Genomic DNA, 24,777 nt, shown 5'->3' on the forward strand with positions numbered 1-24,777 from the left:
CTGAAAAAAGATCACTGTCTCCCTTGATCAAAGGGTAATTGTTCTCCCAGGATTAGCATGATATATATAGCAAATATGTATTCAGCTTGGTAGGTCACTTCTAGCATAAGGATGCAAGTCATGCAGTCATTTTATTTGAATTATTAATTGATGAACTTTGTATGAACACAACAGTTGCATTAATTAAATAATTTAATGGCGAAATATCCAATTTAAAGCAGTTACACATTTTAGAACACTGTTGAAATACTGAACATACAAAATACAAGCCTATTTGAATCACGATAATAAATGTGTGTCACAGATGACCCAAATAACAAAAAAACAAGGTTTGAATTCACAATAAATCCAGTTCATATTTCTTTGGCGAAATAATAATTAACAATGAATAGTTGTAGCACATATACAGTAGGTTTCATGTAGAGATGTTTTTAAGTCTTGGAAAATTATATCTAAAATGTAAAGTCCTTGAGGGAAATTTTTCATATACAAATTGCAAGTTTGCAGTGGATCTCTCAGATCAGAATGTAAGCTTTTGACTGCCTCTACAGCTCTGACGCGGGGTTATTAGAGTGTGAAGCTGCAGTAAAGGGAACCACCCTATGTGGCCAGTTATTTTAGTGGTTTGAGGATTGGGCAGCACTGTCCTGGGACATTTAGCTGTCACTTGAGTGAGTCTTTCCAATCCAATGCTTTTGTTGAATGCAGCTCTTCGGCCCTGCTGCTGATTCAGAATGGAGATCTGTATGTTTGACTAAGCCACTTGTTGAATTGTCTGCATACTGTAGTTCTCCTTCACAGATTTTGCACTTCCATTATTTCGCTTAGTCTTAAAGATATTTTGCCAAACACCTGAGCTATAAAATTCCATTTCAGCATGAAAATAATCAGATGAGATGTTAAGAAAGGTCGTAAATGGGTAGGGCTAACAGTTTGACCTCCTCTTCAGTGGACATTTGAGATGAGATATGGAATACAAACAGGATATCAGCTTTGAAGCAATAATGCTGGAGACAACTTAAGAGATCAGTAGTACCAGGAAAGTATGTATAGGCCAATTTTCCTGCACTGGTATGCACCAAAAGAGTGTACATTTTCATCCCTTTAAGGTTAAACAAAGGTACTGTAGACAACTGTCAAACCGGGAACTGTGCTGTTTCTGCCAGGATTCATTTCCTCCTCTTACAAAGCCACACAAGCTTTCCTTTCCCTTTTCTTTGCTCATCTTAGCCTTTTCTGTTCTTTCTCAATGTCTGTCCTTTCCCTGCCCACACCCTCCTCTCTTTTTCTTGTCCCCTGTTTCCACACCTTCACTTAACATTTTTAATCCAAACTGTAAAGGATAGGAGTATAATCCTCTTTTTTTGTATTTAATCAATGTCCCAGGAAATCATACTTTATTTGCCTATAAAATGTAAATGTTACAGTAAGGTGAGGAAGATGTCTTCAGAGTATTACAAACTAGAAAAAAAGATGAATCAATCAAATCTTCACTTATCTTTTCTCCTCCATACTGTTTCACTTTTATTTTCCTTGTCTTTTATCATCTCGTTTCATCACTGTACGTGCTCTGCCTTCCGTTGTATCTTTCTCTTCTGCTTGTCCTTTCAGGCTTACACAAAGTTTAAACAACATGCTGAAATGAGAAGAGCAACCCTCAAGGGGAGTCTAGTATAATAACATAAGCAAAACTTAACAAAAAGCCCCCTAAACCTATTTTAGCTCGAATCCCAAAATAAGAAAAACAAAGAATCGGTTTGATTCTAACCTGACAATCTTTATCTGACTTACATTATCTATAAACACCATGATACTAAGAATCTTCCAACTTTTAACTTTTAGTATAAATACGCGTTTCAAGGATAACGCATAACAGGCTAGGTTGAAATTAGGTTTTCTCCCATCTAAACATTCACTAAATATTTACGGTTCAGTCAAAGTGGAATGTTCCATGGCTGTGAAAAACAAGGAAGGACCTTCATAAAAAAACATGCTGGTCAAGGTAAACCTGGCCAGCTTTACCAAACCACTAAAACACTGTGTTATCTGTGAACAGTAAAAAACACTAGAAGAGTTATTGACCCCAGTTCTGTGTGTAACTGGATGACCAATAAAGTCACAGTTATGGCCAACATAGTGAATGTTCAACCCAACAGTGCTCGTGAAAAGTCTAATATTTAAACCAAGATCGGAGCAGAATGCTTACCAAACAGGCTCCGGCATTTTGAAATGTAGGATTACATTTCGTTTTTTGTAATGGAAAATCTGTTTTTATTTATTTCATTTATTTATCTAATGCCTACCATACACCAGAATACTTTGAAAACTAGAGCCCTCTCAAAACCAAAGACAATCTGTAATATCTCAAAGATTCAGTCACATTTTCACAAAACAAAAAAAAGTATGATAATATTAAAGATGAACAACAGTTGAAAAAGACTGACCAAAGACTGCTTTGGCTAGCAAAACTCTTACTATATTATTATTAATATTATTATGACATTGCATATTTGTCTGCTGCAGTTAAATGGCTTTAAAAGTAATTGGTGGTAAGGCCTGCATTGTATGCGCTGTTTAATAGGTAAATAAATATCTCAAATATACTAACTCACACAGTTATACTTTCTTGTTTTTTCAGATATGTACTTCATGCTAAGCTAGGCTCATCACCTCCGAGTTCTAGTTGCATGCAGATTTGTATTATCTAATTGACAATAACAAACCTATTAGATTATACTTTACTGTTGCTTCAAAGACAAAATGTGATTCCTCAAAAGTGATCTACACAGTGTGAGCATTTTTGAAGAGACATGGGGGGGCGGGCTCATACTGCCACAGGCAATGGCTCATGGACACAATCTCTGTCACTCACTCTACAAACAGTGGACACATTCCAAGCAAGAAAAAGTGACACCTGCATTTCAGAATAATTAATAATGTCCTTTTCTTATGATTTGTTTTTTTATTTTGAGGGAAATTAAAGTTGTATGATACTGGACATCCAGTCAGCAGAGAACCATCTGCCTTGTCTGTTTATTCTGTTCTTATTTTTTCACAAACTGATTGTTTGTGTGTGTATAAGCATTTACATTTAACAGATGCAGCGTAGAGCTGTCTAACAACGTCTTCACAGACAGAGGGACTTTGAAGTCACTATTCACGTTTATGACTTGACTTTGATGTTGTCTGAAGCTTTGAACTTTAGTGAGGTTCAACTATTTCATACTTCTCAAATCATACATATGCAGAAAAGACAACTGAGAACCGCAAAGAGAGAAATAGAAAACAAATCAAGACGGTAATGACAAGAGGATGGAGATGCGGTAGAAGGAGAGAATAGATTGCAGAAAAGCTGGGAACACAGAAGATGGATCATGAAAGAACAAAAAGGGAGACAACAAAAGGGGCAGAAAAACACAAACAAGTGAGAAAGAGTTATAAAACAGGAAAGAGAGACAATGTTGAGACAAACGGGAAGGGAAACAACGCGGTAAGAGAGAGACATCTGGGACAGAAAGCACACATTCATACAGTGTGACACCAACAATGTTTAAACAGTAAATCTCTCTCTGCCCCCATGCTGTTTGATTGGGCCATTGTCATATTACAAACCAATTCACTTGACAACACCTCCTAATAGACCGAGAATAATCAGAGTGCCACTTCAAAGGTCTGTCTAAAAACTGAAGAAGAAGCGGGCTGAAGACGCAGAGGAAGACTTTCCTATTGTCTGTCTGTCAGACTGTAGAGTCAAGGAGCAGAGGAGGGTTGGTTAACCTTTGGTTCATTCACAGTCATCTTCTGGTTGTTTCAGAGTTGAACTTTATAGCAAGTGACAGTATGGACACAAACTCTCTGGGATAGTTTAGGCAGTTTGGGTTCACCACAACACACACAAGACATGTCACATGACTTTTCTCACTGCAGCAGCCTGTATCAATGTAGTGAACATAAAATGGAAATAAAATGTAATTTATATTTGGTGATTACACTTTTTACCAAAAACGTGGTTGTTTCCACTGGAATTTCAAAACAGAGACAGTGATGATATATCTTCTGTTTATTGATTTTCATGTGAAATAGGAGATTGATAAGGATATCCCTTGATATTATTAATCATTTTGGCTTTAGCCAGGTTAATGTTACAACAGTTACATTACTATGGTTGGTCTGCTGCTTTTTTTTATTAATTTGCCCTTTAGCAAAGGCTAGTATGCAGTGATAGTCTTGGGCTTCTATTGGAAGAGGACGTTTTAGACCCAGAATTAGCAGACAGAATTTCACTGTAAAGCAATGCTTTAGGGAATATAAACGCAGATGTGTGATTATTCTAAACCCATTGCGTTGATCAATCAACAAACTTCATAATAATAAGTTAAAGCACAAATGTTTTCTATTGCTCTTTTAAAAAGCATGACCAGCAATATTCTCTTTTTTTAAATAGTATACATAAATGCAATACAAACAGCAACAATCTGTGTTTGTCCCCCTGTCAATACTTAGCAAAAAATTATAATCCTGTTTATGTCATGCCGCCCCAAGCCCATTTGTGCCTCCTGAAGATGTAAATCTTTAAAAAACGATTACACTTACACGTGACTGAACTATGTGAGTTAATCGATGAACTAGTCGTTAGTCTGTGAATTAAAAGCAGAAGAGCAGCAGGCAGATCATATTCAGGAGTCTGAAAAATGCAGTATCTCCAGTGACCTGCCTTCAGCAAAAGAATGAGGATCCAGGCATCTTTATGGTCTCTGTGTGTGTGTGTGTGTGTGTGTGTGTGTGTGTGTGTGTGTGTGTGGTGTGTGTGTGTGTGTGTGTGTGTGTGTGTGTGTGTGTGTGTGTGTGTGTGTGTGTGTGTGTGTGTGTGTGTGTGTGTGTGTGTGTGTGTGTATATCACCTACCTGTTCTCTGGGTCAGGTGTGGTCATGGCTCGGGTTACACAACACATCCTGAGTGGTATGCACCTTCTGTCGCCCTGCAGGGACAGTGAAGGCTGGGTGGGAGAGCTTGGGGGGTCGAAGGGGGAGCAGGAGGTGAGGGAGTGGCTGCCGAGGCGAGGAGACTCAGGAGGGGGGGTTTCCCAGCCGATCTCCGACACAGGGGAGCCCTTTTTGACGTACGGCGTGGCCTCACGCATGTACTTCACTGGGCAGAAAAGGAAGAAAGAGGTTTCCAGTATACAGTCAGACATCGTGAACAAGGTGCTATGGGGGCTTCATTTTTATCACATTAACTGGCAAAATATTGACACAGATTACTTACGAATTTCACAGTGCAAAAACACTCATTACATTGAAGTGGAATGCTGTACTGCTCAACTGCTCTGAACACGGCAGTCTCTTTACATATGAATTGTGTTAACGCAGATGTTTATTTAAATCCGAGTAGAATATCCCGAATGTGTGACTGTGAAAGCCATCTTTTTATGCGACCCCTTTTATTATATCAAAGGCAACAGACAAACTGCTGTTACGAGGCTCACTGCTTTGAAGAGAGTTTGTGTCTGTCAAAGGGAGGATGTGAGGATGTTTAGGTAAACAACAGAAAGAGAAACTGTTTAATGATGGTACCTCGGAGGCATTTGGCAAGTATTAAAGACAGTCATGGGGCAGAGTTCTCTCAGCAATATCTCAGTGCATAACTGATGCATTAACTAAAGATATGCAAGTGTAGCATGGAAATGCCTAGGGAATTGTCGGTATGACTTTATTTTAGACTATGAGACTTCAATAGCTGTATTAGGTTTGCATTAGTGTAGTCCACAAGTTAGATTTGAATATAACATTTTGCACATGTAGTTATTCTGTCATTTAAAAGTATGCAAATAAAATGATGCGTGCTTGTTGCACTGACAGCAGGAAAACTCACTTGATCACATTATTACCTTCTAATGCCCGTAAACTGGCCCAGTTGGCTCTCTGCTGTCAATTTTAAACAACAGCAAAGTCAAAATGCGTATACTCAAAGCAGACATAGCTTTAGTTAATTTCTTAATATTAGGCATGCTGTAATGTATTCATGCTGTTAACTGCACTGATGATTCACACCTCGTCTCCGTTGCTACAGACAGGCAGCATCAAAAAAAGTTATCATCTCATAAACACTGAGCCATCTAACCCCCACAGCCTCCAACATGTCCTGATAAAACCATCACAGCTTATGCCAAGTACCTCAGAAAGCCTATTTTGATGTCAGCAAAACATAAATAAGCTCAATCACTGGGGGCTTGATTTGAAATTCATCGTGTTTTTAGGTCTATAAGGGTAGAAGAAAAGAGAGGAAGACATGACACATGTTTCAGTGAAAGACAGAAATAGAGACGCAGAGATAAAGCAGTATGCTTTCCTTGTCCCAAATGTTCTGGATCTTTGGTATGCCCTGGATGTTTAATTGGCATATCCTACTGTACTAGCCGCGTTTAATTGGCATATGGCTGGTGGCGTTTGTAATCCAAAAAGTGAACTATTCTTGGAAGAAGCACTATTGACCCCTGTGAGACTGTGTGTAGCAAGCCTAACGCCAACCTGCAGACGAGAGATGACAGGCTGACACAAAGCAAGAGCAGGAGACGCGGGTGATGTGAGAGTGTCCTGGATGGACCTTCAAAGAAGATTTGATCCAATTGCAGCATAGAATAACCCGCATAGATTAAAGGGCGGAAAATCCATTTGATAAAAGTGCTATACCACTGAATTCAATGGACTGAAAATATTCATTCTGCTGCAGATGATGAAAACCTTGTCTGGTGATGTTTCTAAGGAGCCATACTTCTATGTGACACATTTAGGATTTAATATAGAAAAGAGGCAAACGGCAACAAAAAAGGCAGCAAGTGTAACAAAGCTTTCAAATTTGAGATATATTTATCAAAGTACGAAGATGACACGCACACTGTCTGCCTCATCTTCTGTGCTGCAGAGCATGATGAAGCTGCAAAGGAACAGCACATACATTAAATCCCCCAAATGTCTGTCTGTGCCAGTGATAATCCAGCACTTCTGACAGACTTTGGAAAGGATCGACAAACAAAAATGTTCAGCAAGTAAGCATATTTTTAGACTCCTGTTTTCAAATGTACTATTTAATTGTAAGATAGCGGCCAACAGAAGCAACACAACAAAATGGTCAGTGAACAAGAATGTGCTTCTTAAAAGATTTGATATAAAGATGTGATAAGCTTTATAAAAAAGAATGAAACAATACAAACACAGTGGTTGTTGGGAATATAATTAATGCATGATACAATCTTATCGGCTAAATACATCAACTGGCAGTTTGAAGACATCAACTATCACCCTTGGCAATAAACCCTTTATCATATTTTAAATGATTAATCAATTAATTAATAATGAAACGATTATTTCTATTGCTAATGAGGAATGAGATGAGAGGTTCACCAACAGCTTAGTCTCTGTGATTTACAGTCCACTTTATTACCTGACTCAATTGAAAACACTCAATCAATCAAATGCAGCTATTACGCAAACATATTTAGTGGTTGATTTGTCTTTGGTTAACCTTTACAATGACATTTTGAATGGAGCAAATGTACACTCATGGACCAGCAGCCTCACTGCGCCCAGAAATAAAGCTTGGCTGTTTCCAGCGGAGGGGAAAATAAATGGGGTGGAGTCGGTGTGATCATTACAGTGGAAGTGTGTGAATGTGTGTGCGTTCCCATGGGTCGTGTTTCTATTCCATTACAGCACCAACACGGCCAACTCTGCACAATAACCTCAATAGCACAATAACAACTCGGAGAGGATAGGCCTTATACCGTTTGAAAGCAGCAGTTACATAAATCAAAACCAAAAGATCCAAATGAAAGGCTGCCATCACCCATCTGTCGGATTTTAGTTTCCATTTTTCTGTCTCGTGCTTAAGAAAAAAGTGAGATCATGCCCATACAGATGCAACTCAATCTTTTTCAGTATGACTCTTAGTCTCCACTGAGGGTAGAAACAGAAGCTTGCTGTTTCAGTAGTTGTGATTTAGATGTCTCAATGTATCACCAGAGAAAAGTTGTTCAACCAACCAGTAAAAAAGCTACTTCCTTTATGCAGTTTGAAAACCATTCAATAAAAAAACACGGATTATTAAACTGTGCTCAACTCGAACACATTTTCAAAATGAGGCTATTTTTTCTTCAGAGGTGTTCAGATGTGTCGTCCACACACACACACACACACACACACACACACACACACACACACACACACACACACACACACACACACACACACACACACACACACACACACACACTACACACACACACACACACACACACACACACACACACACACACACACCACACACACACACACACACACACACACACACACACACCACACACACACACACACACACACACACACACACACACACACACACACCACACACACACACACACACACACACACACACACACACACACACACACACACACACACACACACACACACACACACACACACACACACACACACACACACACACTTGTTCAGTTGCATTCCTCGACATGTGTGGTTCAGCAGCAACAACCCCCTACCACAAACACACACACACACACGCACGAACACATACCTCATTGTGTCTTTTTTTACATAATGGTGCTTAACAGTATTTAATGGTGTCTGAAGTCACTGGAAGTTATACCATATGCTTATAAAGGGGATTTGTTATTTGGTGAGGAGGTGTACCAATGAAAAAAAGAAACCTCCTTTTATTGAGCCTGTGGGAGAGAAAGTAGAAGGTTTGACGTTGGTAAAGCTGGAATAAGAACAGAGCGGGGCAAAGAGGCAGGAAAAGGGGAAAGACTCCTCTGATCGCAGAATGAAGGCTTTTACTCTGTCGGCACTGAGCAGGTAGCTGGATCCTGTGGCAGCACAAAATACCTTTTCAAATCCACCCTCAAGACGTCTTTTCGTAAAATGTTGACCAACATATCAAAGACTTCAAATATCGCCTTAACTGAACAATGAACAGTGACTTGGATGGAGGCCCTTTTTATAGGAGGAATTTGACCAATACATTTTAAATGTGCGTGGGTAGAATATCTCACGGACACTGAACTCTGAACTTGATGTCAAACAGTTACTAACTCTCTGCCAGCACTGAACTTTTAACAAGAGATGTTGAATATATTTTAAATCAGAAAGAAGACGATGGTAATTGTTGCTAAAATGTTAAAGAGATGGCAAAGGTGAGCTGACACACTGTTTTGGAACCTATAGTTTAATAGCTATATAGTAGGTCTTCTGTATACAAATCATATTTCTTTGGCTGTACGTAGGAATTTAAAAATGTGAATTTGTACAAGTATACATTTGTACTGAATTCTGCACACAGAAAGATGCAAATACAGTAGATGTTTACTCCACACTGCGTTACAGAAAGACTCATTATATGTGACATCTCCATTACAGTAAACAATACCATGGATATTAATGGACAAATAAGGATTAACAACTACTAGGATTAAATGCCCTGAGAAAAACAACTAAAATCCCATTTTCTCAAATATTGCTGAGGCTTAACTATGTGCATTATTTACTGAGTGTATTATTTGTACGGTAAAGAATGACCTTATGCTACATTCAACTTTATAGTTGATGCTCTTATTAAAGTATAGCATAAGTACAAATGTTTGTAGGGTAAAAGGTTTTGTTCACAGCCACATCTGTGTAGCTATTTCCCCACTTTCTGTTTGAGATCAGGACACATTGTTTAAAAGTCAAAAATAATTTCAAGTGGTTAACCTGCCACAGTTTTCATTGTAATCTGCGCTGTGCTGTAAGACAGGAAACGTTATTATCATCGATCTTTAAACCAGTGAGCGGTGTGTTTCAGGTTTCATTATTGCAATAAATGACTACATAAACTAACTTACTCACTCACACACAGAAAGTGAGAACAGATGCTTTACAGAACATGTAAATCTTTGTAATCATCTACACCAAAACGGATTCAACAATCAGTGAAGCTGCAAAACAGACTTCTTATTGGTCACTTTTGATCACCCTGTTGAATCTTTTTTAGGCATAAAAGTCACACAATGCTAACACAATGCTAACACCAGGACACACACACAAGTATTGAGTGTAGCATCAGTCTAGACTACATATAAACAGTCACAAGCTCCTAACCACACACTTTGCATCACACACTGCTGACAACAGCACACACACTCATCCAGATATCAGGTGATGACAGGTAGGGCTTGTTAAAGGATCAACAGGGGAGCTTACAGGACACTGACTCATTTCCTGTCAGCCAAAGTGTAGCAGATGTTCTTAAATTGTACTCTTTTCTTGATTTCTTCTGCTTTTAAATAACAGCTTTTTGGACTTGATGCTTACAAATGATACAGTCTGATGCTGTGTGTCCACACTGAAATTGATTTTCCTTACAAAGTGAAACTACTACCAGTTTCAACCTGGATTGTTTTTTCTCCCACTATACCCACTCATATTCATCCATTCTGACAAAAAGCTGTCTCAATTATTTATATATGGGGTCCAGTAGTTAGTTGACGGTAGGCTGAACCATTCACCCCAACATTGTGTACTCTTAGTGTAGCAACCATCATTTTGATTTCTCTACCATAGATGTGAGAGGGGTAGGGAGTATGAGAAAAATATGGAATTTAAAAGGTTTGGGCGACTGTGTCTTTTTACTTTCTGAAATCAAAACTCAACAGAAAGGGCATATGGAATGTATTAAACAGTGTGTTTGTGATGGAATAAAATGTACACATTCTTACATATTAATGGTAAACCCACCATCAATAAAGCTGTAAATTGCAAGAGTGGAAATCTTGCTTGAGGCAGCTAGAACAAAGCAGGGCAGATCTTATGGTAAGGTTACATTCTATCAGCTCTAGCGTTTGCATAAGATCGCCTTGATAGGCTTCACAGTAGTAGGTATTATTACAGCCTACTGTTAAAGAAAACTGCAGAACACTTTTGACACACCTTTAATGGGAATAATATAATGAGTATTCTCAATTAATCTAGCTATAGTCAACCTGTACTACTTTGTGGTCAGGTTACAGCAAGTCAACCATGGGAATTAAGTCTTTGTTCAGCCTACACGTAATTCAATGAATGATCAAACAGGTATAATCATCATACAGTTATACTATGAATAATCTGACCCTCATTGTGTGGGGTAGACATCATCTACATCTCCTTCTGGCTCTAAAATAGACTGTAATCAAAACGTGTTAAGAGCTTTACATATGAAATTATCCAGTTTTAATTATAGAAAAGTGAATTGAGTTACGCAATTCTCCAAAGGAATTGTTCTCATCTCTTTTTATCCTATGAAAGTGTTCTTTGTTCTGAGGGAAAATATACACTTAACACCCCCATGATTCAACTGAATTTTCAATCAGCATTGCATATATAACAAAACAATTATGAAAAACAACACGAGGCGAGCAGAGTAATCAAGGATGTGCAAACTGGGAATTGAGAAATGCTGAAGGAGAGAACAGGGACAGCTGTAAGAGTAGTTATCCATTACTGACGCCATTCATGAAGTTATTACCACCGGCAGGTAAAGGGGCAACGGCTCCTGATGTTTTCATCAAGGGCATCTCATAGGTTGTCAATTGGCCATTCATTTAGGGAGAGAAATAAAGTTACAGTGTATGGGCAGGACCTGTTGGCATCTGGCAGGCGTTACCGCAGCATCCGGACTAAAACCACCAGACTCAGGGACAGTTTCATCCCACAGGCAATAAGACTGCTAAACACCTTAACTGTTGAAGCAAAATCTGTTAAAACACCTGAACAGTTGAAACAACATCCCTAATATTCATCTGGCTGCTACTTAAAAAATATTTTAAATTATTTATCTATTTACCTAAATATCCTATTTCAATAACTTGCATATAGACTCTTATTGCACTATTTCACTATTTTAAAACTATTTTTCTTTTTGTATTACTATTTACTATTTTTTCTGTGTTATTGTGTTGCTTTGTTGGAGAAGCCTGTGACACAAGATTTTCATCGGCATAACTACACTGTAGCTATGTTCGTATGACTAAATAAAAAACCTTGAACTATAGGCGCTTTCACACCGGAGTACTTTTCCCCATACTTTTCCCTTTTAGTTCCGATAGTTCCTGGGATTTTGCGTTCACACCAAAAAGAGAACTTAGTTCATGAGAACTTTTACCCCCTTTTCAGTCCCTGCTAGAGAGGTGCTACTTTCCTGGGGAGAAAAAAGTTCCAATTTCTGATTGGCTGGGCGGATTGCAAACCACGGCCCGTAAAACTGAGAAAAGTTTTGTGAAGCCGCCATTGTATTTGCTGGCATTAGCATTATTAGCATTATCATTAGCCCAGTGCACCAACGGAGAGAGAATAACTTATGGCAACACAAAAAAAAACATGGGAGCGGTGGAGTGATGAGGAGGTGTCGGCGTTCTGGCGATTTACTCGGAAGGCCAGTCCCCAACTCCGGGGACTTCCGGCCAGGGACTTTGGGTGGCAGTATACGCCGTGAAGTTGTTTGCGGCCTGCCAGTCAACCCAAAGCAGAAGAAGAAGAAGTGAAGTCAGCGGCTTCATTTGCGTAATCTTCCCTCAGGGACTTATTCCGGTGTGAACGCGATCTGCTCTTTCGTTCCATGGGTGAACTAAGTGCTGGGAACTAAGTATGGCAAAATACTTGGTGTGAAAGCAGCTATTGGGTCTTTTTTGCATGTCTTTTTGAGAGAGAAGTTCAAGCTTTTTCCATTATTGCTCTCCTTCAAGTGAACATCTCACTTATGACAGTTTTCTATTATCGACAGGTCTAAACGTCTGCTGTGAAAGAACAAGGCAAACATCTTTGCATATTGTCTGTAACAAAAATATGCTTAAAACATTGGCTGAAACTCTCTATAATTCTAACAATGGCAACATGTGGGGAGAGGGGGTTCAAACATTGTTTTACAGTTCAGCAAGCACTTTGTTTTCGAGGATGGTGGGCAGCCGGGTGCTGTTTTGCTTTAGGATCAGACTGTGATGTCTAATTATAACACAACCTCCAGCAACACCCTCCTACCAATAGCATGTAACATAGGCCTTTTCCCCCATTCGTTTTGACTAGTCATAGTAGCATAAAGGCACAGGTGTTACTTATAGCATAAATGATGGCTCCTGTAATACAAGTGACTAAGATAAGGTGCCCTGATTAGACAGTGCTTCAGATGGAGCTTGTTAGCTAACCTAGCGATCTCCAGTGTGACTCTCAAATTGCAAGTACAAACCTGTGACTATATTATTTATTGTTTTCCTATGATATATAATCAAAGGCGTTATTTGTGAACAACAGATTTTCACTGGACCTCAATAATAGCACTGGCTGCAGTTCCATAGGCGCTTTGTGGAACAGCTGCAGAAGCACCCTGATTGGTCCCTAAAGGGTAATTCACTTCAACATGTCAAGCTGCATGCTGAGCAACAGAACAGAGCCGGACAAACCCAGCGTCTCAGGGGACGCTTTAACACAGCAGATGCTCTCAGACAGAACTTGAACTTGAACTGTGGTCCTCGGCCACTGGGTCAATCTACTGCCCTAACATAGCCTGAAGGAGTGAGAAGTCGCTGCCTATTCTAGCTAAATGTGTTCTCCATTTCTGTAAACAAGGTTCCAGTAGGGCTTGCCTAATCTATGGTTGAAATCACAAACACACACGTACAAGCTCTCTTAGGTACACAGTCACAAAATGCACAAACATGCTCTGTATTGTACACACAGAGTTGCAGAACCCTCTCGAGACGTGCACTATCTCTCAGTTGAATTAGATGTTTCCTTCTCATACCCTTTCTCAGAATCTGTCTTAGAGATGCTTCATACTCAGGCGTAAAATCGAATACATCTCCCATTTTAATTGTTTTTTATTTGGAATTAGAGTTAACATGATGGCTTACGCGTTAAACACATCTTATCCCCCTTAGATCCACGAAACCCCTTGAAAACACTTTGAAGTCATTTGTACTATTCCTTTATGCTTCACTGCTTTGCCAAACGCAAATTATCTGTGTTAAATTGCACTTCTTTCTCCCTGTTATCCTTACGTTAACCCTGGCTGTCATCTTAATATCAGACTGTTAGCCTCCCTTGTTAGCTCCCTTGTTAGTTCAGTCTCTTTCTATCTCTTTCCCTCACAGCACTTTGCCCATTAAATTCACATTTCAGCTCCTACTCCCCTCCCATCTCCCTCTCTCTCTCTCTTCCTTCCTTCTTGCCTGCTTCTTTCCCTCTCTCCTCCTGTCTTATCTTGGTAAGTTTTCAGCTGGGACCTGCTTTTTCCTCTGCAATGTAGCCGCTTATGTCCCCCTGGGAAGGATCATCACCATGTGTGTGTGTGTCTGTGTGTAAGTGTGCATGTGTGTGTGCGAGAGTAAGAGACACTTTGTTCTTACCATCTTGGGTCACAGAAACAGGAATAAAAATCTTAGGGCTGGGCACTTGTGTGTTACATTTTCCGGTGTGTGAATGCTTTTTATATTTGTGCTTGAATACTTGAGTATATGTAGTATATGTGTGTTTGTATGTGTGGGTTTTCAGGGGACGAAATAGTGTCCTTCCCTCAGGGTGGATTGTGCCTGCAATTATCCTGATTTTATCTTCACTTTGGCTAAAAATTGCACAAAACTAACTGGGCTGCACAGTTTGTGTGAGTGAGATGAAAGCAAGTGTGTGTGTGTGTGTGTGTGTGTGTGTGTGTGTGTGTGTGTGTGTGTGTGTGTGTGTGTGTGTGTGTGTGTGTGTGTGTGTGGTGTGTGTGTGTGTGTGTGTGTGTGTGTGTGTGTGTGTATATGTGAGAGACACTTCAGGAACTCTAGAGCTGAATTTGTTGAAGCGTGAGAGGATAAGAGACGATATAAGCTGACCTTGTATGATCTTCCCATGGCCCCTCTGGTTGCATAGTTAGTAAGTGTTAACATACTGATCTGAATCTTAACTTATTTTGTGCAAAAGACAGCCATTCAGAAACTTGATTACCACCCAATTGTGTATAAAATGTATAAAGTAGTTCCCTCTCTTCTGCTGATGATCAAATACATTTGAAAAGCTTAATGACAGTTTCCCATCGTGGGAGATTGTTTGGCGCCTACAAAGTGAGGCACTGTTAATGAAAAATGTAAACAAATGTGATTAGATGAGATATGGATAAGGCTGGTGTCATAACCACATGCTATCTTTACTCTTGCTACCAGTCAGCACTTCATATCTTTGATAGAAAATAAATAACATTATACAGCAGAGGTTTTCATTCCCAGGCTTCAACACTCAGAGCCCTGCTGCTTTTCATTCTGTTCCTCTTAGGGAGTGATTTGCATCTGGGATACTGAGTGAATGCAATCAACTGGCAGGTAAAATTCAAATATTTGCAATAGGTTGTGTCATGAGGACCACTGACTGGTCTGCAAAGGAATAATGCATAAACCAGCCCAACGCCAGTAGAGGAAATAGTAAGACAAGAGGGATGTTAAAATCTCACAGGACCCCTCTCTGCAACTAGGTTCCCATGCATGTCTAGGTCCAGAGCTTCCTTGGGGATCTTTGAGTAATGTTATATTGGGTCTCCAAAAGAACCTATGAAAAAGCTGAAACTCACACACTGATTTATTTTGCTTTTGTGCTTCACTAAAATATATCAGTACACACACTCATATCTTTCTTCCTAAAATAAGACCTTATCTTGTCCAATGGACGACAGGAATTGGGGCATGAGGTATGAAAAATGTAGGATTCCAATGCACAGTCTCTGATTCACATCTCTGTCTAAAATGATTTCTGCCATCCACACAGTCTCAGCTTGCCTACCTTCCAGTGTCACCTCTCTCCCGGCCCGTTTCAGCGCCTGCACAGCCTCGTCGTGGGTCGCGTCCCGCAGGTTCATGCCGTTCACGGACAGGATGGCGTCCCCCACGTACAGAGCCTGGGTCTGATCCGCTGCGAGCCCTTTGAATATCTTACTGATGAGAATGGGCATTTTATTCTCCTTCCCGCCCTTGATGCTGATCCCCAGTCCCCCTATCTCCTGCTTGGTCAGCTTGACGCACCGCTTTCTGTTGGCGATCGCCTCGGGCACTCGCTCCGGCAGGTCCGTGAACGCGGTGCGCACAGTTTGGGGGCCGTTGTTGGAGTTGGTGTTATTGTTGTCCAGGTAGGATCCGTTGGTAACCCCGTTGGAGTTGACATTTTCGTCCCCGTTGTCGTTTACGCAGCCCTCCTCGCAGCTTAACGTAAGCGCTTCCTCGTTTAAGTTGACCAAAACTTTGTGCCACCGCTCCCGCACCAAAACCTCCACAAATCCACTTTTTTGCACTCCGAAGGCACCTGAAACTCCCGTCTCGATTACCACCGCCATCTTTGTAGCATTTCTTTAAAATGACATGTGATTTGGTTCCCAGCACGCTCTCACACATTAACTTCCCCCTGTCTCCCTCTCACTCAGCGTGGACTTTGCCCCTCTGAAGTTTCTGCGGGACTTGTTAGGAGTCCCGACCAACCAGCCCGAGCGCTTTCGGAGAAAGCTGCCTGCCACTCCGCCTGCCAGAGATCCTATCTGCGGGATGGAGTTTGCTCCCCCCGCCGTCAGCCGATCCAGATCCTGCAGTCACAAAATGTGTTAGTAATTTCCCCCCAACATTTGAGACTTGACAGTTGTTGAACAAAAACACTACAAATTCACCGACATTTTTTTCATTTTACTCGTATCAGGTTTACAACAAGTACATACAGTAAACTCGATGTTATACATTATGGGTAAGCCTGTATACCGACTTTGAAATCAATATTGGAATAAAACAATCACAAGGGCTGGTGAGTGATTTGGCCACGTGGAACTGAAGAAGCAATAGGAAAGATGACATTTCCATTTCTTTAAATAAATCAACTGATCTGAAATATGAATATAAACTATCCAGTCTTCAAATTCCCAGTGAGACCCACTTTGCTGAGCGCGTTCACGTTGCAGGCGTGAGACCGGTTACGCGCGTACAGGAATGCGCCTGTGCCAGTTATGATGTTTAAACTAAAAATAGAAAAAGAGCATTTTGTTTGGAAGATCTGTCACGGAGAGACCACCTCCTGAGAATTTGCTTTCCAACTCTACTTATTAGTGTTATTTCCACACAAAGGGACACCCGCGTGCACTGTCAATCTTGAAGGCTCTACCGTGAGAGTGCAACCAGGGTTATCACCATGTCCGGCGCCGTGGGAGGGCCAGGCCCTCCCATTTGACATTCCTGCCCTCCCCCAATAAACACGTTTTTTATTATTTATAAAAATTAAAAAATATATTTTTTTAATTTTTTTAATTATAAATAAACTGTGAACTTTTATGCTACGATGTATGTGATGTCAGAACAAAACAAAAAAATCGCAGGCTACGTCAAATAAATGCATGAGTCTGTGATTTGTGATTCGTCCCCATTTAGACCAATCACAGCGTCACACTCTGCCGCCTATTCTGGATTTGTTTATTGTGCATTCTGTAGACTCCCATTCCTGTTTGCATTACAAAATGGACATCAGAAATTGGCTCAAAAGGTCTAAGGATGTATTAAAACGAAATAGCGATGAAAGAACTGCAGCCGATGGTGCTGCTGGCGACCCTGCACCTGCCGTTGCAGCAGCACGCCTTAATGTCACAAGCTTGACCTCGGCAAACCCCGGGGCTGAGTTAGCGATGATCTTGGGGTTGATAAACCCAACCAGGTGAAACTGGATCGTTATCCAGGGAGATTTTCAGGAAATAAGCGCACTTTTGCCGCTGCATGGTACACAACAGACCATGGCTTGAAGATTCGTTAAAAGCAGACGCAGCCTTTTGTTTCCCCTGTAGACAGTTTAAAGTGAATACGTCTTCATCTGATGCGGTTTTTACTGTCAAAGGTTTTTGCGACTGGAAACACGCATTACAGACTGATAAAGGACTGCTAAGGCATGCCGCATCAAAAGAACACATTTCATGTGAGAGTTTGTGGAGAGAGAGAGAGAGATACGCGAGGAAACAAATAAGGAAATGAGTACTTTGGTGCAGATCAGCTGCACGGAGCCGTTATTACGTGTCAGCTGTCGTTTATATTATAGCTTTTTTAGCTGTCAACCTTGCTCGTGATTTACCAGTGTTTGTGCTGCCACGCACACAATGTTTCAAAGTGGTTGCTATGTTGCCCTTTATTTGTGTATGTTTGCGATAAGTGTGCGTCTTTACACAATGCTGTTGGCCTTGCTGTTTGAAATATATTGTGCCGCAGGCCCGCAGCACGTGACGGTTTTGTGTGCCCTCCCATGAAAATCATAGGCCCTCCCCAGGGGCGTCGCCTGGACCTGGAAACATTCGGGGCTTAGCCCACAGTGGCGGCGCTACAGTCAAATGTTCTACTGCAAGACTCCCCACACGCAATTGCGCCATCTGGTGTCACAAATGTGTGCCTGCATTAGCTTTGTTACGGCAATGGATTGTGGGAGATTCTCATAGCATGTGAGGATCTCTTGAGGGTAAGGTGCCTGTATTATCTCGGTGGACAAAATGTATGTTTTTATTTTATAAGGACAATAACGTACTGTTGTGTTTGTTTAGTTTAATGTTAATTGTTTAATGCTCACAGTCACAGCAACATGTTTTTTGTGTGATTGGCTATTTGTTTTATATGATTTATCAATAGCTAATCTGAGCACCAGAACCCAGCTCACGTGTCCTTTTATGCTGTCCATTGAAATGCAGGTATGTGAGTTTTGTACACCAGTTTATTTATGTTTAATGTTTCACATTGCTCCACATGATGCCTTGACTACAAAGTCTTCCATGTTTCTACGCTTCTTCCTCTGTGTCACAGTTTCGGGAATATCAAGATCATTGCACAGGGCCTTGGTCTTGTCATAGACCTCATGTGCTTTCTCGTTACTTTGGTAACTTTTCAGTGTGTTCTCAACTGCTGTTTTGTAATCTACTGCCTGCACCAAGTCAATTGTTTCTTTCTGCAGGTATTCAAGCAGGCCCTGAGTGGTTGAGAGCAGTGTCTGGAACATGACAGCATGTAGATGGTACTGCATTTTCAAAGCTTGCTTTCCAGTCCCTTTACTAGAGGGGCTGAAAGGCTCCCTAAAGTCTTGATCAAAGCAGGGAGGTTTTTGACATGCCCAGCGAACAAGTTGTTTGTCCCCTACCTCTAGCTGTTTCTGAAATGTTTGCAATCTCTGATGGTGGACAAGAGATGTGGAGAAGAAAGAGTAGAGACACTCCAGGAGATCAACGCAGGTATGTGAGTTTTGTACACCAGTTTGTAGAAGTTTAATGTTTCACATTGCTTGTGAAAAATATACTACCACTATACGATCACTGATGTTTTGTTGTTGACTGGACACTTATTTTGTAAAAGAGATAGCATGAGAGGATCTCTTAAGCAATGCAGCTCACGTGTCCTTTTTATATGCTGTCCATTGAAATGCAGGAAAGTAATCACTAGCTTTGAGTGATCTGTTGCCAAGGGGACACTACACCGGAGTTACATAAGCAGAGATAAAGTGTTATTTTGGGGGGAACTCACCTCCTCTGGGGTCCCCCAGGAAGATTAAAAAAAAATATTGAAGTTAAAAGCATCAATCTTGTGCACTTTGAGAGCAACATTAAGAGATATGATACATCTCTCAACACCCATATGTCAAAAATAAATCAAAGAATCAGAAACGGGTTTATTATTTAAAAACACTTCATTTTCCAATTAAATCATAAACTATGTCAAATTATTAGAAGTTGTTAGTAATCAGATTAAACAGAAAAAAGGGATGGAAGGAGGAAATAATAATCCCTCATCTCTTGCTGTTTGCGGTTGAAATGATCTCTTTTGCTGGCCAAATGGAAAGCAGTGATGTCTCACTTGCCTTGGCCCTGTATCTGCAGTAGGGCTGTAGCGATACACTAATCTCACGATACGATACGATACACGATATTCAGCTCACAATACGATATATATCACGATATTCAGCCAACGATACGATTCGATACACTTATATCATTTTCTGAAAGATTTTAAAGGGACAGTGTGATTTTGGTGACATCTTGTGAGTGTTCCATTGACTTGGATTGAATTAATTCAACTCAAAACTGAAAGCATCAATTATACAATATATGGCTCTGACAGAGAGTCTACAGCTTGCAAATGCTGGACAAAATGAATCAAAAGATGTGGTGAGAAAATTAGTTTCATTTATTGAAACAGTGCAAACTGTAGCTTACAAGCCTTTGAAACGTAAGTACATAAAGTGCAGTATCACAATGGAGAATGGAGAATTAAAAGGTGCAGCAGGTGGTGGAACACGGGGGATTTGAATGGGACTTGTTAGAAATTAAAATCAATGTTTTGATGGCATAAAGTACCTTAAACATACAGTCAGTTTAAATGCTGTTTTATACTGAAAAACCAGAAGTTCTTGTGCACAACCAGTTGTTAAGCTTTTATTCTGAAAATCCTTCATCTCCGGTTAGCATTTAGCATGTGGCTAATATACCATTTACTATAAAGGTGAATTTAGTAGCGATATGACACGGAGTGTTGCACACCGAAACCTACTGATTTCAACACTACAACTATAGACGTCGAGATATTATTATTGCTGAATATTAAATGAAGGTACAGTTTATTTGAATACGTTTGTTTACAGACGTGGGTAGCATGAGACAACATCCGGAACTACCGGAAATGATACCAGCCGTGAGGTATTTTTGGAGTATTGATTACAGCGTTTAAAATGTATTAAATGAAAAGTCATGAAAGAGATAAGGAGGAGAAAAGGCGTGTTTAGTTATATATTTTATGTACAATGTCTGAATCCTCTGTAATGCGCAACAACGAACATTGGAGACGTGGAGGGCCGGCCCCCAGCAGCGGAACACAGCTGTTTTTCTGACTGAACCATCTTCTGCTTGTAACATTACCGCGCTTTTTATTAATTAAAGTATACATTTGAACCTTATCAGAGACTCAATTAGTCTCCTTTTTAAAGCTTCTCTCCTGGACGCGAGAATAACGAACACAGTTATCAGACTTAATGTATCGATACCCGCGGCTGAAATATCGATACTTTCTCGGAAAACTAAATATCGATATATATCGCAGGATCGATTAAATTGCACAGCCCTAATCTGCAGTCCCTAAATCAGTCATGTTACCCATTGACTCTCGTCTGTTCTGGTGTTCCTGTTCATTGTTGTCTCCATTGTTGTTCTTGTCTGTTGTATCTCCTTCTTGTGTGTCCCTTTCTCCTGTTCCCCTTTCTTCATCCTCTACTCTGTTTGGCTCATCTGTGATGACTGTGTAGGTAAACATAAACAAGTATGTAAGTCAATCAGTTTCCAGCTCTGTCAAATAAATGAATTTCAAGATACACACATTTGTTTTCATTAAAATGAGTGTCACCACACTGTCACAAAATGTAATACTAACCAATTGAAAATAGTTAAATTTACATTGGAAACCTCTTGTAGATATCACTGTTAAGAGTAGTTGTCTGCCAATAGGACAGAATCATTCCTATACAAATGCAGTTTGAGTAATTCACTTAATATATTTACTTAAAACTTTAATATAGTCATTTTCACTTAATACTCTAATATAGTCATCTTTCTGCATTCAACACTAAGGAAAGCTGTACAATTTGACATGATAATGAGGAAAAAAGGCCTCCGACAATGCAGATCATTTTTTTTATCATATCAATTTTAAGATGCGGGTCAAGGCTTAATATTTGGGAGCATAGTGTCCCTTGCTCCCTTTCAGGAGCCCCACTGGATTAGCTTTGATCTGAAATATTTGTATAACAAGCTTGTTAGCTGGCTGTCCATCTCATAATGTTCACATAGAAACTAGCTGTCAATAGGAAATATCAATCAGAAGAATTATATTTTCATGCAAAATCTGTCACAAAAAGAGGTTGCACATTTAAATGCAGGTGTTGTTATGGCAACGTCAGTGGCCAGACAGCCACATTTACTGCTGCAAATACGTTCAAACATGCTGTCGACACGTAAAGCAGTGGCAACTATGCCACCATTTCAGCTGACTTTTTCTCAGAAATACTGTCACATAACATCCATATATATTTCAGTGCTAGATTGATGCTTAGCTAAGCTAACTATGAAACACTTTAACTGACAGCACTCAGGAATCAGGATCAACTGTGTACTACTGTAAGGTAGCTTCTAGCTTCATGTCGAACACAGACAGTAAGTCAACATTTCCCAGAGAGCTTTCTTTGAAATCACCAAGTAACGCTAAAAAAACACAACATTTAGATTGTATGACAAAGTGTTTATTTAATATATCTGGCTAGCTATAGCTACTTGCTAACGGTTTAGCTTACCCGCGCGATTCAAAGTAACGTCAACGTAGCTATAATTTATGCTTTGCTTACATGTTCGCATAACTTGTAAGTTTACTGACAGGTACATACCTTGTTCACCTGGCTCATGTGGTGGCTCTGGGGTTGTTGTGTGAGCCACCACTTGAGAATTGCCGTCTTTTTTATTAAAGAAATATCTAATGTCCATCTTCAGAATCTCCGCGTCCGGGGCTGACAGTTTAAAGTTTAAACATTGTCACAGAGGAGAGGTACGATAAAGAGCCAATAAAACACGTTTATTTCCATATAACTCCCTGATTGGTCTGGTGGCGTCGTCTTGCCTCTGTGTTGCATTCATTGAACATGGGAAATTACAATTATGCCGTCCGTCCTATAGGTAAAGTAGGTTAATGTATTATATTATTGAGGGAGAATTTGTCCGGGGCTAAAGAAAAAACATCCGGGGCTAAAGCCCCGGATGCCTACCCCAGGCGACGCCCCTGTTGCCAACTCTCACGCATCTGGCGTGTGACACACGCATCTGGCGTGTGACACACGCTTTCACTCTCAATCTCACGCTCTCACGCTGCCCAAACTATTCTCACGCCAAAACAAGAATACCGAAGACTAGAAACGGTTTTGAAAACTGTTGTCACGTAGTGATCGTCTTCTCAATAGAACATCTTTGATAATGTCTTCTGGCCAATCAGAATCAAGATAACGGCGAGGTGTTGTTGCAGGAAGTCCCGACGGAGAATACTTTTGCTGTAGTACATCTCTATATACATCGATACAACATTACGTGTTGATAGAAACCAACACGTAATGAAATAAGACCCCACGGTTTGATGATTGATAGGTGTGTGGGCTGTCTTTCATTTTGACACACAGAACAATGGGGGCTATCCACCCTTATCCACAATGTAAAGTAATTCACACAGCCTCTTCCCTATTCTCTCTGTGAGGAGCAGCAGGTTCAGCTTTCAGAACAAAGTAACACAAAACTAAAATGGCATTCATTTTTTTGTCGTGTAGTAATAGATTTATTTATTTTTCTTCTCAAGAGAGTACCAGAATGTGTATTTTATGTTGGTATTTCAAAAGAATCCTCCCAGACCCCCCTGCAGGGGTTGGGCTTTCAGCATGTCAACTCTTTCACCTGTGGGGAAATTGCAGCATTGGCTCCAGGTCGCCCTTTTATTTACTACAAGACAAATGTGCCTTTTTATTTCATACAGTTCAATTTGGATTGAGACAGGGAAATAATCTAAACCTCACGCGTGGCGTTTCACTGTCAAGGGGAGCGTGTATGTAATTACATTGCAAATACTGACTTGAGCCCCACCACTGTATGGGTTAGCCGGGCCCTACCATAGATTACCCAACACAAATACTCTCTCGCAACTGCCGACCCGTATTGCGCATGCGCAGATCTAAGATCCAGTAGAAATGATAAAAAAGTAAAAGTCTCCTGCTTATTGTTCTACTAGGCCAAAATAGAGTCAAAGAGTATATGAGAGTGAGAGTGTGTTAATTAATATGTTTGGCAGTTTGGAGTAAGTCTGTAGATTTCTTTGTGTGTGTGTGTTTCATGTATAGGCCTCTCACGATAATTAATTTTGTTGGATACATTTTCCCGGAAATTATTGCGATAACCGATAATATTGTCGGCACCGTTGTATGACCATTTTAGACCCCTGACATAATGATAATATATAATAATAATTCAAGTACATCCTTTCAAACTGCTAGTCACATCCTCATGTAAATGGCAATTTATCGAGTTCATTTTTATTTATCGTACGATAAGTCAATTAATTGCTTATCGCGACAGGCACATACTAAAACAGTGGAAACAAACATGTGTTTGACTTTCATTAGTGAATTAAACTGTGTGTCCTTTATAGTCTGTGTCCAATTTTGTGTATTTGTATATATTGTATATATATCCTATATATATGCTATGGTCCCGCTGCTGACACGATAGCAGTCATTTCGTGTGCATATGTGTAATTAAACCCATGATATCAAAATCTCACTCCAGCCAGGTACCCAAAGTTGGCAACCCTGCTATAGCGTTGCATAAGCATGAAAAATATAGTTTTCACTTCACATTGTATAATAATAACTCGATGCTGTAACTGCAGACTATGAGTTTAAATTGGGTACACATCTAAGATTGCAGAAAGATAATTCATTGCTCACAGTAAAACAAACGGCGAAATACATACAGAGGAATTCATATCAAATAGGCGCATTAATGACTTACTCTTACATAACCGATGGGTTATAAAGTAGAAAAGCTTTAGCGGAGGTATTATACCGCACAACATGCAGCAGATCCTCTGAGCCCCGCGGCTGCATCACGGTGCCCGGCCAACGCTTACCCCCAGTTTCCACTGGGTCCGTCTGCGCC

General features: G+C 40.2%; 1 protein-coding gene across 3 annotated transcripts in view; it reads right to left on the reverse strand.

Annotated features, from left to right (window-relative positions):
- sntb1 (syntrophin, basic 1) overlaps positions 1 to 16,575 on the reverse strand; it is a 41,651-nt gene extending 25,076 nt beyond the window's left edge. For all 3 annotated transcript variants that reach the window (XM_034227814.1, XM_034227813.1, XM_034227812.1), the window contains exons 1-2: positions 15,837 to 16,575; positions 4,905 to 5,148 (exon numbers count right to left, since the gene is read on the reverse strand). In XM_034227814.1, the coding sequence (XP_034083705.1) occupies positions 4,905 to 5,148; positions 15,837 to 16,383 (791 nt within the window). In that variant the 5' untranslated portion in view covers positions 16,384 to 16,575. The remainder of the gene's footprint in view (positions 1 to 4,904; positions 5,149 to 15,836) is intronic.
- Between the last annotated feature and the right edge of the window lie 8,202 nt (positions 16,576 to 24,777).

Source organism: Gymnodraco acuticeps, unplaced genomic scaffold (genome assembly GCF_902827175.1).
Source record: "Gymnodraco acuticeps unplaced genomic scaffold, fGymAcu1.1, whole genome shotgun sequence".
Taxonomy (NCBI): Eukaryota; Metazoa; Chordata; class Actinopteri; order Perciformes; family Bathydraconidae; genus Gymnodraco; species Gymnodraco acuticeps.